This window comes from Mugil cephalus, chromosome 19 (genome assembly GCF_022458985.1).
Source record: "Mugil cephalus isolate CIBA_MC_2020 chromosome 19, CIBA_Mcephalus_1.1, whole genome shotgun sequence".
Classification (NCBI taxonomy): Eukaryota; Metazoa; Chordata; class Actinopteri; order Mugiliformes; family Mugilidae; genus Mugil; species Mugil cephalus.
The window spans coordinates 20,547,464-20,564,176 of NC_061788.1; the positions used below are offsets into that span (position 1 = coordinate 20,547,464).

The window sequence follows — 16,713 nt, forward strand, 5'->3', positions numbered from 1 at the left end:
AGACAAGAGAGCCTGGCCCAAATGGAATAGAGAGTGGATGAACGCGGAGGGGTCAACAGACAGATGAAGGGAATAAATTAAAAAAAATGTAGTCAGGAATAAAACAAAATATAATAAGAGGAAGCAATGATAAAGTAGAAGATCAAAAGGAGAAAGAGAATTTATCGACTTCACATATATGAGAATGATAGAAAGAAAACATGACAGATTAAAGGAACCAACACTGTACAAAATTTGGAACAAGAAACAGTGAGAAGAAAGGAGGGAGGAAGGGAGAGAGAGAGATGTATTTCTATATAAAGTGTCCAGATGTGACCTCCTCAGAGGGGGGCCAGCCTTGTGGCTCAACACTCATTAATAAGGTCACACAGAGGTGAGACAGACGGCTGACTCACTGCATTTCAACACAAACAGCGAAAGGAGGAGCAGGGAGCCAAGATCATCAAGTTTATATCTTTTATTTACCGAACAGTTCTGCTTAATGCGACGTTTTAGAATACGCATTACTGGAAATGATTTTCAGCACAAAGCACTGTGTGAATAATACGTCAGTGGTGAAAGCTTAAAGCATGAAGTTAAAAATACACCTACACATGTTACAGATTAATTAGGTTAGTGGAGTTTTTTATGTAGGCTAATCGTGGGCATACATTTGTGGTTCTCAAAGGTCCTCGTTCATGACATTAGCAGGTTGACATTGGTGGTTCTGGATATTTATCAGTACATATTATATAAATTTGGTCCACAATTATCGGTGAATCCTTAATCATTCATTAAGCACCATGAAGTCAATATGTTTGATTTCTTCATGAATACATGCACACTGATGTGCTGCATTTGGATCTGGCGTGCTAACTGGCTAAACTAATAAACATGGGAAACATGACATTAAACGTAAGAAAAGCTGACCCGATTTATGAGATGACGCATTTAAGAAGAGACAGAGATGTTCTTCTCTCTAATCTCAAAGGATAGGGAAATGGATGGCAATAAAACAGAGGCTGCAGTGCGTAAAAAGAACTAGCAACTTTGTAACACTTCGTAGTGAGTGAAAAACAAAGCAATAGATTAGACAAGTGAGAAAATTGTTGAGAAGACAAGGGCTTCAGGTCGCTGTTTTTCAGAGAGAACTGGAAGTGAGATTTTTAACTGTTACATTTAATACCCGTCTTCAGGAGTTTGCTACCTAATTGTTGGTCTAAACTGCTGGGCTAGCTTTACAACACCATTAGCTGCCTCGTGTTCTTGTAACGTGAAAGTCAGGCTAACTTCCAAAAAGTTTTTGTGGCAGACAGCTGGTCTATTGTCACTCTCTTGGGAGCTGATTTTGCTTTTGGCAAAAATCAAATCATTTGGGTGGGCTTTATGTGGTGATGGACAGATGAGCAATGCAGACATACACGTCATGTGAGGGGAGCAGAGTTGAATTTGTTCAGAACAGAACGGATCTGACTGGTTGTAGGATATCCAAATTTATGCAGAGATATTGTCTTCTTCATTGTGTGAAAGTACAGACTTAATTAAATATTTTAAATCCTAAATATTTAACATGTTTGATATTAATTAAGATCATCCCGATGGGTCATTAGGGCAGTTCAGGGGGTTTAACAGAAGATCTGTAGACGCGTCAGTTTAAACAATCTGGGTTAAACCTTGGTATGATTGTTGGGATTGCTGCAACCCGAAACACCTGTAGCCTGAGTATGTCTGGTTTCACTTTTGGTGGAGTTTCACTGGCCGTTTAAAACTCCTGAGTTAGGTATACATATATATATAAAAAAACTCGAGACGCAAAAGAAACTTGGTAGTAATAATAAAATATAGCAATGAACAAGCAAGTTGAGCCTCCTTTATTACAATGATACTCTCAAACCTGCGCAATTTAAGGTAAAAACTCAACAGACCCTTGCATTACCCCACAACTGTGAGGAAATTTGGGGACACAGCTACACATGAAATTTCTGCCTGCCAGAATAAGAGCAGTAGAAGCTAAAATGAAGCAGCAACGCATCAGAATCTGCCTAAAGTCGCATCAGATCGTTTATTTATAACAGGAAAGAATGTGCTTACAGGCTGAAACCACTGAGATCTCATTTACTATGTAGGTGACAGTTACAGTGTTGGGGGGGGTGCGGGATATCACGGTGGTGCACCTGCTCTGCAAAGCAACTACACACAGGTATTCACACAAGCGCATATACTGAATAACCACATATACACACAGAGACACACATGAAAGCTACAATAACACAATGGGTCTTTTACACACAAACTTAAACACGTAGGCCTACACACAAATGCGCACACACAGATGTCCAAGCATATCTAAACATGAAAGCTATCATTAGACAGTCTGACACAAAGACGTTAAAATGAATAGTTACACGCGAACACTGAAACCTTCAGGCAAGCACAAGCACACAACTACGTCACATAAAAATGAAAGCGGCATCGCGCACTCAGGTACAACAAGCGACAAGGTGAACTTGAACACACACAAGGAGCACACACAGACAGAAACGTACGCACCCCTACGTTTAACCACATTAAAGCGCACACACACAGAAGCTTACATCACACACTCGGCTACTGACACAGAAACCTGGCAACTTGCACAGAAACTCACACGCAACCGCAAACCCACAAAGACACACACACAAAAAATACCAAATACACACACACCAACCCAATAATCATTAAGGCACACAATTTGTGCGCACAAAAAACTTGCGCGTCCATGCGCCGCTTGTATATATACATATATATATGTATTTGTAAGAGCAAGTTTGCATTTACACACACATTAACGAATAAAAGACACACACACATCTTCTGATTCTGATTGCTAGATCACTGTGTGTGCATGTGTGTGTGTGGCGGCAGATTAATCTAGTGGGGTCACTGAGATGACACTAATCCCTTCGCTGATTATCTAGAGCATAACATCACTCTAATCTGTTGGTGGGGGGGTTAAGAAAGACAGACAAGGTTAGAGAGGGGGAGAGAGGGAGAGAGGGAGAGAGGGAGAGAGGGGAGAATGAAAAAGAGAGGGAGGGAAGCTGTGTTCACACTCAAAATGTTCAGGTTGGGTTCACTGAGCTCACAAGTGCTTCTTTCTTCGTCGGTTTACACCACGTCTGAAGCGTAACCTACACAGGCTGCTGCCATTCACCACAAGATGCAAGGGATTAGGGGTAGAAAAGAGAAGTTGTGCACAGGTGATTGAAATATGGTGTGAACAGTATTGATACTGTTCTACTAAGCTGTTTAGATGGTCCGACATGTGCCATTTGATCACCAAATGGTCTCCCTTTTACGTCACAGCGGTGCGTCATCATTACCGTAATGGCAGCATTTTTTTCTCCAGAAGGCTTGATTTCCCAGTGTTCAACTAAACTTTTAATTTTGTCCACTGGTGAGTTACGGTAATTCAAATACCACAAGTTTTTTTTTTTGTTTGTTTTTTTTTCTATCCACGGATGGATGTTTAGGTCTTACAGTGTTAATGACATAAATTTTGTCCATTGCATGGTGCAGTTCATTCAGCATCCATTAACACACGGTATGCTAATATCTACCTAGGAGAGATCAGAAGTCACATAGCGAATCGCTAGCTAACCAGAAAAGGGCGGGAATGACAAATTCCGATTTCTGACCAATCTTTGAGAAGAACTCCCAAACGAAGTGGAATACGTATCACCCTTAAGTATGTTTCTTACAGTATGAACAATTTTTGGGTAGTACGTATGTGGTATGGAAACACACACCAGTTGCCCTCATACGTTTCCATTTAAAGACCTGCACATACATGTTTATAGGTAACATCAATGTCTGCTTTAATAGAAGCAGGTTTACATTTCTGAGGACTAATTGAGTGGTTTGGCAAAGGTAAGGTAGCATCAAAGACTGTTTCTCACGCTGAAGTTGAAATAGTCCCAAATGAAGCCAGTAAAATTGTAACAAATATGTCGAAAGCAACTCATCTATCACTCTTGTAGCTACAACACAACCATGGAACATCACATTAAAAATGACCTACAAAGCTATAGCAACCAACCCACAACGACAGGACAAGCGGTCACCAACCTTAACCGATAGTCTATCAACTATCAAGCAAGTACTCATTAATTCATGAAGGTGAACTGGATTATGAACTCCAAGCGGAAGTATCTATTGCATTATGTGGTCCAAAGGACGTGTGCAGTGTCAATCCGGACACAAACAAAGAAAGAAAAGTTCATACAAATACTGAAAACAATCTGATTTTACCAGACCAGTGGACTGAGGGATGATTAAACCAGAACAGTCACAAGTAGAAAGCAAACATGTTTTCTTGAAAAGTCTTGGCAATGATGGAACTCTGCATGATGTGTGTGTGTGTGTGTTCCATATCCCTGGCTGTCTCTGTCTCTTAGCGTTATCATTATCAAAGTAAATTGCAGCTCCCGTGTGCCAGATGAAGAATACAATATTTCCATTTCTTACTCCGCGTTGTCGGTTCCCTCTTGGCCTGTGCAGACACATACCATAATCACAACACTGTCACAACACATCGCATTCACGATGGATCATTCCAACAAGGAACCCTCCACTCTGAAGTTTTACATTTCTTTTGTTTTGCTCATGCATTCACAATCAGGATTAAGTTCATTTGAGAATGAAGAGAAAAAAAAACAAACATTTTATTTCACATAAGTTTCAAGACAGTATTAATGATTCATGGACATTTGGTCTTAAAACTGCATGAGTATATTAAAAAGACCTAATTGTAATAAAAAAATAAATAAATAAATAATGATAATTAAAAAAAAAAACACTTGTGGTCACTTTTTATCAGAAAAATAGAATGCAGTCATCCACATTTGAAACCTGGTGGCTGTTTCCTCTTAGGGTGAACATTTTCTGGATCAAACTGATTTTGCCAAATTTTTCCATCAAGATGTTTTTGACAATTCATATTTTTATGGGTGAATTTGATGACGCTTGTCAAGTGTACAAAAAAAATGTGGAAGAACTTGGCTGCTGAAGATAAAACACCACTAGCCTCAAGCCCATCCAACACTGACTGACTACCCATATGGTGAATGGTCTCGTATTTATATAGCGCCTTCCTACCTGTTTGCAGTCACAGTGACACATCTACCTATCCATTCACACACCAGTGCTTCTTGAGCATGTGGTCCATGTCCCAGGGACTGAACCACTACCCCTTGACACCCTACTCCAACCTACTGAGCATGTCTCCGCCAATCAGTCAAGTTGCAGGTAACATCTACCCTTTCTGTTCAGACTCATATAATATTACTGTAGGAGATGAAGGCTTTTAAGGTTCTCAATAAAAGATCACCATGATTTGACTGTAATGCTCAGTTTATACCTCCCTGTCAATTTGACGCCGTACCTGCGGGCTATGATTGGTCTGCTTGGTAGTTGCGTGTTTCTGCTTTACAGTTTCCGGCTGCTTCTCCATCTCCACAATTTTCAAATTGAATGTTTTGGATTACCAACGATGGAACATATCAAGGAAAGGTTAACTGAGGAGGTTTGGAGATACAAACGATTTTTGATTAAAGTTTCAGTTGCCATTGTCAAAAATGAAGCAGGAAGTAGAAAAAGAAGCAGGAAGTACTATAAGCCTTTTGGTTTACCTTCGACCATTTGGATATACAATGTCACGAGTTCATAATTTCATGCCATAAGAAATTCTTGTGCAATCTTTTCATAATTAGGGTATGAATTCCTGGGGCCAAAATCCAATCAGTTAATATTTTCCATCCAAGTGAACGTTTGTGCCAAATGAAAACATGTGCTCTCAAGGTGTATTTTTAAAAAATACTCAAAACACACGTGTTTTAGTTGTCTGACAACTTAATAGAAAGTTTCACTAGAAAAAAACTTGAGCTCACTTTGTACAAACGAGAATAGGAGAGAGGGACAGAGAGATGGAAAAAGAGGAGTCAGATAGCTGAGAGCTGACATCTTCCATATTTGATGCATCCAGTCAAAGGCAATTAAGCTCTGTGTAATGCGTGTTTGTGTGTGTGCATTTCAGTGATTACATGTACTGTGTGTGTGTGTGTGTGTGTGTGTGTGTGTGTGTGTGTGTGTGTGTGTGTGTGTGTGAGTGAGTGAGAGAGACAGAGAGAGAGGGGCAGATTATCTGTGTCAGTGGCCATTTGCTCACAACTGGCACCAAATCGGAGAGAGCCAGAGGCAGAGAGCATCATGGGTAAATGAGCACACACTGCTTGGCGATTTTCCACACAGCGGACCAAGAGAGAGAGAGGGAGATAGAGAGAGAGAACGAGAGAAATTGCATGCCAGATGACCTGTCTCCTCCAGTGTACGCTAGTGGTTCACTAATTCTCCGCAGACACACACATACACACTATCCAACAAAGCAGCGAATCCAAATTTGATGTCAGGAAAGCCTGCAGACTGGGAAATAATAACCCACACAAAGTTAACTTGCACAGTACCTGCTAGCCTGGAGTTGGTGTACGGAGGTGAGAGGCTGTCATGTGGTGCCATGTACTGAGACCCATCCGCATAACTCTGGAGAGGGAGACAAGGATGGGAATTATATTTCCTTACTCCACCGCGTTGGTGTCACTGACAGCAGTGGCATCATCTGTACAAGTGACACTTGTTGGTTCTAGCAACAAACTGCTGAATGGCTTGATCCAAGTTTCTCCGATGTTCACAAACAATCTAATAGTTTAACACTTAGTGTGTTGCCAAGTGACGAGAAGATTCTACGAGCAAGTTTGTACATTAGATATGAAGCTACTGTATTAAGTTAGTTTGCTTGAGTTTGGAGGTGCTAGTAGATCAATTTTATTTTACCATTTAACAGAACAAACCGCTCTAGTTATAACAATTTCAGAATGAAGTTTTCATGCCTTGCTACTGCTTGCCCCAAAACTCAACATAAGCTTTTTATCTTATGACAACTGTTTGTATAATTGTACTATAATTTTGAGGTTCTAATAGTTGTAATATGTTGTAATATGCTGTAACTTGTTACCTTAGAAGAACGACTTCCACTCGCCCATGATGCTGCGCTCGTCCTCTCCTCCATATCTGCATCAGAGAGGGGTGGGCAGTGAGAGAAAGAGAAGACAGATTAATATGTGACAACACAGTGGGAATGTCAGTTTAGGGTAGGTTAAAGGGTTGGCGATTTAGGGAGATTGTTTTAAAGCATCCCCTTTGCAAGTGGCAGTGGATGAGGTAAGGCATAGAAATAGAAAGAGTGAAATCCCAATCACCACGACTGAAAATGAAACCAACAAACCAACACTGTGTACTGCTCACGAGAAAACAAACAGTAAGTTTAGGTGCATCAAACGAAATGAGAAAATGCATTTCGTCCACGTGTTTTCTTTTTTTAATGTTGTTTAATGTTTGTTTAGTGCACGCTTGCAGCACTGGACCCATTCAATATTCAGATTTGCATTTTAATCACTCACATCATCAATGCATTTCAACCTTAAACATGCACTTACAAGATTTAATACTCGATATTATTACTCTGCTGTGTGTAACATCAACTACAGCAGCATAAATCACTGTGTCTCCATTCTCCGTGTCATTAAACATTATTGATTATGATTGTAGAGCCTTTATTGTGTCTCTGTGAAATTTAATGGTCTCTTAAGCCTCCTGCATACCACTAATCCCGCTGGATCAGGATGCTATATCTGACAAGTCAGACTACTGGGCGAGAGGTCACAGGTGACCTGGTAATGGTGCTAGATGGAGAGTCAACTCATCCTGGGGAGGGATATAAGTGGGCGCCAGTGTCATGGCTTATCCATCAAAAAATTGAGAGATGATTGTCCTCTGGTTGTCACACACTATTGTGATGGAAATATGGAGACATGTGAGTTCAAACATACAAGGAATTTGTCCTCTGCAATTACCCATCCAAGTGACCACACTATGAGGATGGGGTAAAACTATACAAGGCACCCAGAGAGCAGCTTGAAGAGGGTTAGGTGCTTGCCCAAGACACCTCAGCCAAGGACATAGAGGGGATCAAATGAGTGCTTCTCCAACCACCAGTTCATGGCTTCCCCAAAGACAGAGGTTCAGAGACATCAGCATCAGCGGAGAGGGAATAAATGATATATTTCTTTTACAGGTGGATCAGTTTATCCAAATTGCATGAAATGTGCAAACGCTGCTCTCTCAAATAACACACACACACACACACACACACACACACACACACAGTCACAAACACAGTCGTCTCATTCATTGTACTGCACAAATCTCTCTTCAATAGGCCCTCCATTGTGTCAGCGCGTGTATAGCGAGCAGCTTACATTCATTGTCGAGTCATTTGGAATGTCAGCTTATCTGTGTGCGAGTGTGTACGTTTGACTGTCTATGTGTGTTTTGCACAATGGAAATAAACTGGTTCACTTACAAAAAAAAAAAAAAAAAAGCCTTTTGGAGTGAAGCCAACGGTTGCTACCTTAACCAAAGCACCTTTGGGCTACGTAATTGTTCAATGGGATGGGAATGAATGGAATAAATGGGGGCAGTGAAAATTAGGGATAGGCTGCATTTGAAAAGCATTACCACGCGCTCAGCGACGGTACGAGACGAGGAAACATATTCGATGAGCAGCGCGTGCAGCAAACGCATGGTGAGCGCTTGGATTAGAAACGCATACTTTGAAAACACACACAAAAATGTGGTATTCCTCATCTGGAAACATGCACCTAGGGCTTAGCTTGATCTAGGAATCAAGCTAATTGGGACCTAATTAGCTGAATTTGTGGATATGGATGGATTTAAGGTGGATTTGGAGAGCAAATTGAGAGAGAATACATTTAGGTGTTTGAATATGGAGAACACTCGTCACTTCAATCAGTCAGATACTTCAGGAATAAAGCAACACACAGTTTGTACTTAGGTAACAGACATTGTTAGGGAACACATTTGATCAGTGTGATTTAGGGAACAAACATTTGGTTCCTCAGATTCGCCTATATCACTACTAAAATATGATTCACAATCATACTACACTGATCAGGCGTAATATTATGACCACCTTCCTAATATTGTGTAGGTCTCACTTCAATCAATTTGGGATCTAGTGTATTTGGAGGCCAGGTCAACACCTTGTGCTGTTCTTCATGTTTCAATTTTTAAGAAATCTGAAATAAGAATGTGTCACAATTCAGTAATAGTGCTATTTTAACAACTTTGGTAATAAATGTATATTTCTGTCGAGCAAATAATGACGGGGTAATTGAATTAAAAGTAGAGCAGAAAAGTTTGACGACAGTTTGTCCAGATGTGGGAGAAGTGTGTCAGCGAAGATGGGGAGGAAGAGGACGAGAGGTACAGCAATTAAAGGGAGCTCCTCTCTGTACTGAAACGTGCAAGGGGGGGAAGATTGAATGAGAGGGAGGAGAGGAAAAAGGAGAAGAGAGGAATGCACGTCGGTGTGCTGGAGTTGAAAGATGTGGAGGAGAAGGAGAGAAGGAGGAGAGAAGGAGGCATCCATGTGTCCTGCACCTGATAAGGCCTCCGATTGAGGGCTATAAATTACACAAGAGGGGGGGTGAGAGAGAGAGAGAGAGAGAGAGAGAGAGAGAGAGAGAGAGAGAGAGAGAGAGAGAATTTACCCACAAGCAGGGAAACACACTCTTATAAGTACACATACATACCTCTCTCTCACACACACACAGAAAGCAGGTTATCTATCATCAGTTAATGAACTTAGACTGACAGACAGCCCCATGTCTCTCACACTGATCCTATTAAGACCTGCCTGACACAAAACAGACTCCTATTAATACAGTTAGCCGATGTGTGTATGCGTGTGTGAGATCTGTGAGGACAAAACCAGGCCTGTGCCCGAGTATTACCATTGAGTCACTCTGTGTATTATTTAAAATGAAATATGTGTTTGCATGTGAGACCAGTCAATCTTGCCTTTATATTATTATATCATATTAAATTACTCGTCGTACACATAGTGTACGGACACAACACATAATAATACATTTGTGTTCTTTTCTTGTCGCAATTTTGTTTCTGCAGCGGATTTACTGTAAAATCAAACAATGAAAGTGAAGTGTTCAGCTAGGGAAATTTGCAGGCATTTATATTCATGTATGGCGGGAGGATAGTCCTAAACATGGAGACTTTATAACCATTTCGACACAACAGAGTCATAAGTCTGGACAATGGGGGATGGAAAACATGAATGATGCCTTCAGTCCAGCTAATTAGGACCAAGTGACAAATATACTGAAAGTCATTGGATTTTAGTTGTAGTCCATTTTGAGTTCTCACAGATAAACCAAGAGACATTAACATAGAATGACATGGCTGACACCAGCCTCTGTAATTGGGCAGTTTTGGTGACTGCCAATGAACATGTTACAGAATGATTATTGTGCAGCATTTTCATTTCCTCAGCAGTTTCCATGACGAGGCTCTTTTTTCTCTTTCTCTTCTCTCAAGGAGACATTAGTCTGGTGCAGTAAACCAGTAGACTGTTGCATTTACAACAATCAGCCACAACATTAAAACCACTGACGAGAAGTAAATAACCAACCATGTTGTGGCAGTTGAATGTTCTGCTGGGAAACTTCTGGACCTGACATTCATGTGGATGTTACTTAGACATGTAGCACCCACCTAGACCAGGCCAGACCTCATAACAATGCCACTCCTTGATTCAAGCACCCATTCCCATCCTCAAAAAACATGAAGAACAGCCCAAGGTGTTTACCTGATCTCCAAATTCACTAGATCCCAAACTGATCAAGTATCTATGGGATGATCCATAGACCCATGTCTATTGTCGGATGAGTGCCAACAATTTTGGAGGCACAAGGACAACCTACACGATAGGGAAGTGGTCATAAAATTATGGCTGATTAAGGTATATATATCTGTTTACCTTGATAACGGTACGTTACGACCGGCAATAGCTTGGTGACTGTTTAAGCCTTGAATATGTGAAACATATTCTGTCTGAAGGGTATCTTGATTTTTTAGACGCACCTCAAGGTAACGTTGGTATACAGCAACTGTAGTAATCGCTATTATGGTGACTACATACAGAAACACAACTGTCCATCATTATTTAAAGACATAAGGGTTATTCAACCTCTAGTCATCTCCAGACGAAGAGCTACGTCTGCTGGAGGAGGATACGTTCATTAGAGTCACCAGCCTCAGTAATCAGCCGTTAACAGAACCCTCAGGTTGGAGCCCACATCAATGCTCTCAAGAGTTCAAATAGCAGACACATCTCAACGTCAGCTCTACAGAGGATACTGCGTCAATCAAAGTTCTTCAAACAAACCACTACTGAGGGAACCCAACACAAGAGAGAGCTGCTTGGGCTTAATAATGAAAGTACATGAAAGGATAGGTGTGTCCACAGTGCACCACTGAATCCTAACTCCGACCTTACACCTTAACTATCTAAGCCTAGCAGTGAAATGGTTAAATGTAGCGTAGGTGCCAATTAATGGCAGACAGTAGGGACTATTAAGTCTGTAAAAAAGAGTGTACAAAATGGAAAAAGTCAGGTCAACAGCCACGACTTGACTGTTAATTTTTTTAATAAACGAGTTGTGTACAGACTACTGTACTGTATCAGGACAAGAACACCATGTAGGCAATTGAAGACTATTACACACAGAGATATACACACACATGTTGATGATTGTAATAAATGGCTTCTGATTGACAGAAATGAGGACAGTGGTCATGCTGTGAGAACATCAAGCACGCGTGTGTGTGTGTGTGAGTGGGTGTGTGTGTGCACACCTGTGTGAGCTCTATAGCCCCACTGTTCTCATCTGGTCTCCAACCAAACTCTCTAATTAACTGCAGGCCTGCTCCAGCCCCCAACATACACATGTCAAACAGTGTGCGGTGATCAGGCACAGTAATCAGATCTGCTGAGATATTTTTTAATTGCTTCAAAATCAAACACACTCTCTCGCTGAAATGTTCCTAAAAAGACTTACACCGTTATTATTCTTTGTTATGAAGTAAAAACTGCCAGCAAGGTTTGACATAGGGGCCCCAGCTCTGCTCAAAGATTCCACAACATACAGCACCACAAAAAAGATCAATGTGTTATTTACAGATGATAAAAAAGAGACCTTTGTGTTAACTGAAGATAGTCTCTGGAGACTTTTTTTCTAGCCAGACTCTGCTTCCGAACAGGGAACATCTCAAACACTACATTTCCCTGTGTAACAACTGCAGCTTTCATAATGAGCTTATTGGAACTGACTCAAAATGTAAGAGCTGTACCTCCAAATGAAAATCAAGCCTGAACCCCTAATAGTGGTTTTTGCCACTGTGAAATAATTTTATGAACAAACTCAACAATTGCCTCAATATATGCAGTTCAGCTAATGTCCTCCAGGTGAATTAGCTTGGAGGTCAAACCAACTTCCGCAACCCACAATTTTTTTGTGGTGGAGAGCTGGTCTGAAACGGCCCGTTGAGAAATGGTTATGCTCCATCAAAGATAAAGTGATGGAAAGAAAAGAGATCAGAGAAGAACGGTGATATACATCATTTGAGCACCATTGAGTTGAATTTGTGTAAACACAAAAAGAACTTTGTTTGGTTGTAGGACTATCCAATTGCATGCAATGGTATTTTCATCTCTGTATCAGTTGAAACAAGCCCGTAATGAAATCCAAATGGAGTGTTACCAGGCTTCCAATGAATCATCTCCATCTTGTCCTTAACCCTTCAGAACCGAACGAATCGCCGGCAATCCGTTAAAGCTTGCGGTTTTTGAATTACCGCGACTCACAATGGTGTGCGCTATTGACAAAATTCAAAGTGTGGCTGAACAGTGCAAAGCTTTTGTCTGGACAAACTTTATGACATCTCAAGGGTATAACTAACTTCATTTTTACCAACAGATTCCTCCCAAACAACTCTCTCTTCCTGGGTGTCCCTGGTCTTGCGTTGCTCCCCAACCTGCAGCCGACAGCAGCGGTGCGTCATCATTATTACCATAATAATAATAATACTTCCCAGCGTTCAGACACCCTTGAATTCTGTCCATCGGTGAGTTACAGTAATTCAAATACCACAAGCTTTTTTCTATCCGCAGGCAGATGTTTAGGTCTTAGAGGGTTAAAGAGGGGTTATAGTAGGATGTCTCAGTTGACACTGGTTTTCTTTCGAACACAGATAATTTAGAATAAAAAATTTAACCTAACAAGCATGTCTTTGGACTGTGGTCGCAAGCGGGAGCACACCTGGAGAAAACCCACGCTGGCAGAGGGAGAACACGCAAACAAGGACGGTTCAACACAGCAACTTCTTAGTGACAGAGTTCACCACCGCTCCACCGTACTGCAACACATTCAATTATCCTCTGACCTTTATTATGAGGTACCACTATGTTTTACCTTTTAAACAGAAACTCTTTATGAAATGGACATTCTTTGAGCAGTCCAGTTCCTGCTGTCTCTTTGACTTCTTTCAATACTTGTTAGAGGACACCTTCACTTCTTTAATTGAACTGTCTATTCAGCTCTGTTCGGTCTCAGCTTCAGGTACATCTGTTTCTTTCCAGCAACACTAATCTTCTTTCAACTGCCGCTTCAACTTCACTCAGAGCATGATTTTCACTCTGCCAATTATCCTCAGTAAATAAGTTTGACCTTATTTAATTATTGTACATGTTTCATCCCAAACTTGTGATCAGGACTTTAGTGACCACTGTAGTATTGGCCTTGTGTAATTCATAGGATTGGAGAAAAAGTCAAACAGAGGAAGAACTGTAGCAGTAAACATGCAGAGATTAAGAAAATAGGTCAGTCACAGTGCAATGTGAGTAAAATTAACAAAAAAGTAACGTTAAAATCCATAAGTGTGACGGATAAAACAACTGTTATTTGAACTAACAAACTGACAGGGCACAGGAGAAGGGAAGAGGGGAGGGGAGGAGGGAAGAGATAACGGAGAGAAAAGGAAAGAAGGAGAAATTAACAAGGGAAGGAAAACCAAAGTAAAGAAAGGAGGAACCCTGGAGAGGAGGAGAGGGGAGGAAAAAGGCAAGGAGATGAGGCACGAACAGAGAACGGAGAACAGAGAGAACACGGCAGCGATGGAGAAAACAATTAACGAGAGGAAACGGGGAGAGGAGAGAGAGGTGATTTGGAGAGGAGGTGATGCGGAGAAAAAAAAAAGATCACAAGATTATGAAAGCAAAGCCAAAGGGTGGCGGCGGGTGATGTAAAAACATGAAGGACGTCAGACACACAGATCTAATTCTGTCATTTTATATAACACAAAGGGAAGCTTCTTGTACTTTCGCTGAGCTACACGTTATTATTCTGGTTAATTACACACACACACACACACACACACACACACACACACACACACATACACACACACACAGTAAAGTAAGACAGTGAGATTTAAGTCAGATTACATCTACATCTTCTCCTTTAAAGCGGCTTTATCCCCCACCCCCCACCCCTCTGCCTTGTGTGTGTGCGAGTGGACTAGAGGAAGTGATGTAATGAAGGAAGTGGACCGTGTCCTGTTTTGTTACATTCAAGCGCTCTGTCCCATCTCCATTCTTTCTTTCCTCTGCTCACCTCGCTCCCTTCCTTACTTCCATTTCTTATAATTCTGTGCTCAACATTCCATCTCATCCATTGTCATTGTCTCATCTTCATCTTCACTTCTTTCTTCTGTTTCCTTTTACCTATCTTCTCCCTTCTTTTCTCCTTGAATCTCCTTCTTTTTGCCTATTCAGTCCCTTTTTTATTCCCACTCTTTCCCCTCCTTCTTCCTCTGCTCTCTCTCTCCTCGTCATTTCAATCTTGCGTCTCGCCTTTGTTCCCTTCGCTCCTCGCATCTCTCATTGTCTTTCCTTTCTTCCTTCCTCCTCTTCCTAATATTTAGGAAATCAGGGTCAGAGAAGCAGCGTTATAATGTCAAGATAAAGATGAAAACATCCTCTCTCTGGGCCCGCCCGCAGAGCCTTTGAGCAAGGCACGGCAGCAGATGGCACCCCCATCTGAACTTTGCTACACAGAGCTCAAAAAAAAAAAAAAAAAAGAGGGGGGGGGGGGGGGGGTACTCTCCTCCCGTCTCCGTGGATACAGAGCTCTGATGGAGAGGACAGTTGGAGATGAAGATGGAGATGCCAAATCTTTTGACATCTTGTTACCATAGCAACGGACACAGAGAGGACGAGAATGACCATCATCGGGGCGACTACTGAACAACATGTATCTGATGCAAGAATAGATTTCAAATGATGGAGCATTCACTCCATCCCTGATCGAGCTTCATCGATTTGAGAACATTTTCTTGAGAGAAATGTCCACAGGTCACAAAACTGTTCCAACTGTTGCTTACCTATCATTTGCTCTATTATTTTTAATTTGAACAGTAAAACAATACTTTTAGATGAAGTAAGGATTAAAGTGGCTTTATAAAAGTGAATAACAGCCTCCAAAAAATGGATCACACAATGAACAAGGGTGCGAGTGTTTGTCTTTCTTTGTTATCCCCATATTGGATTGGTGACCTGTCCAGGTTGCATCTGGTATCTCACCCAGTCATAGCTGGGATAGGATGCAGCCCCAATTTTGTTTTTGAAATATAAAACAATTATAAAAGTATAAGAAAGTCTCCACAGCTGGACTGGTGAATCTAATGGACTCTGCTGGTCCAATGAAGTAATACTGCCGCAAATCCTTCAGTTTTCATGCAGTACAGTTCATCACAAAAGAGACACTGTTGTGCTAAAACTAATATCTGATGATGAAGACTACGACGAAACGTGTGCCTTTTTCTGTTAACGAGACCACACGAGACTAGAATGTTATTTGCCATGAGATGTTATTTGAATGTCAGACATTCAAAGCACATGATCTCTTCATATGGGCTGACTGCTTTCCAAAATGTGCAGTCACTGTATTAGATAAGAGGTGTTAGCCTATCTGATCTCAGGCAGGGCTCAGGCTAGCCTGCCAAAACTAGCAAGCTGCCACAAGCCCTGTGGCTACAAATTAGGTGAGAAGAATACAGCATTTGAAGGTATTTGTGCAACCTCCAGCACGGTGAGTAAGCTGACCATAAAGTTAAATTAGTCCCAACTAAGTACTTTTCAAGTTGTGGATTTTGCACTACATGAAGTTATTACCTTCCGTTGCCCTCTGCTGACTTTTTCTTGGCTGCATTAGCATTTAGCAAACTGAAACTGTTCACAAATATACTTCCTAGAATGAATCGTTGATCAAATGATCAAGGACATCACTATAGTCTGATATCTGACTTGGTACAGCCTCTTACCTGAATTAAATTTCTGCTACATTTCTGCTAAAGTGACTGGTGAGAAGTGAAAAACATTCAAAACATTCATTACTATTTTGTCTCAAGATGACATATAAAATGACTGCCAAAATTAATGTTGTCACTTGCAGTTTCACTAAGTGTAATAATAGTTTACAAAGGCGGAATGACTAAAACTAAAACTATGAAAGATAAAAATTACTAAAATGTGACTGAGACTAAAACTTCATCTGAAGACAGAGACTAAAGTTAGCAAAGGTGTTGTTTTATCACGTTCTGACATTAAGATAAGATAAGATATGCCTTTATTCATCCCACAGTGGGGGAAATTCTCGTTGTCAACAGCAGCAGACATTCAACATTTAACATCACAAACAGTTC

General features: G+C 40.9%; 1 protein-coding gene across 8 annotated transcripts in view; it reads right to left on the reverse strand.

Moving 5' to 3' along the window:
• Positions 1–16,713, reverse strand: part of LOC124997111 (transcription factor 4-like) — a 198,916-nt gene that overhangs the window by 137,743 nt on the left and 44,460 nt on the right. For all 8 annotated transcript variants that reach the window (XM_047570693.1, XM_047570694.1, XM_047570697.1 and 5 more), the window contains 2 exons: positions 7,028–7,083; positions 6,480–6,555 (listed from right to left, as the gene is read on the reverse strand). In XM_047570693.1, the coding sequence (XP_047426649.1) occupies positions 6,480–6,555; positions 7,028–7,083 (132 nt within the window). The remainder of the gene's footprint in view (positions 1–6,479; positions 6,556–7,027; positions 7,084–16,713) is intronic.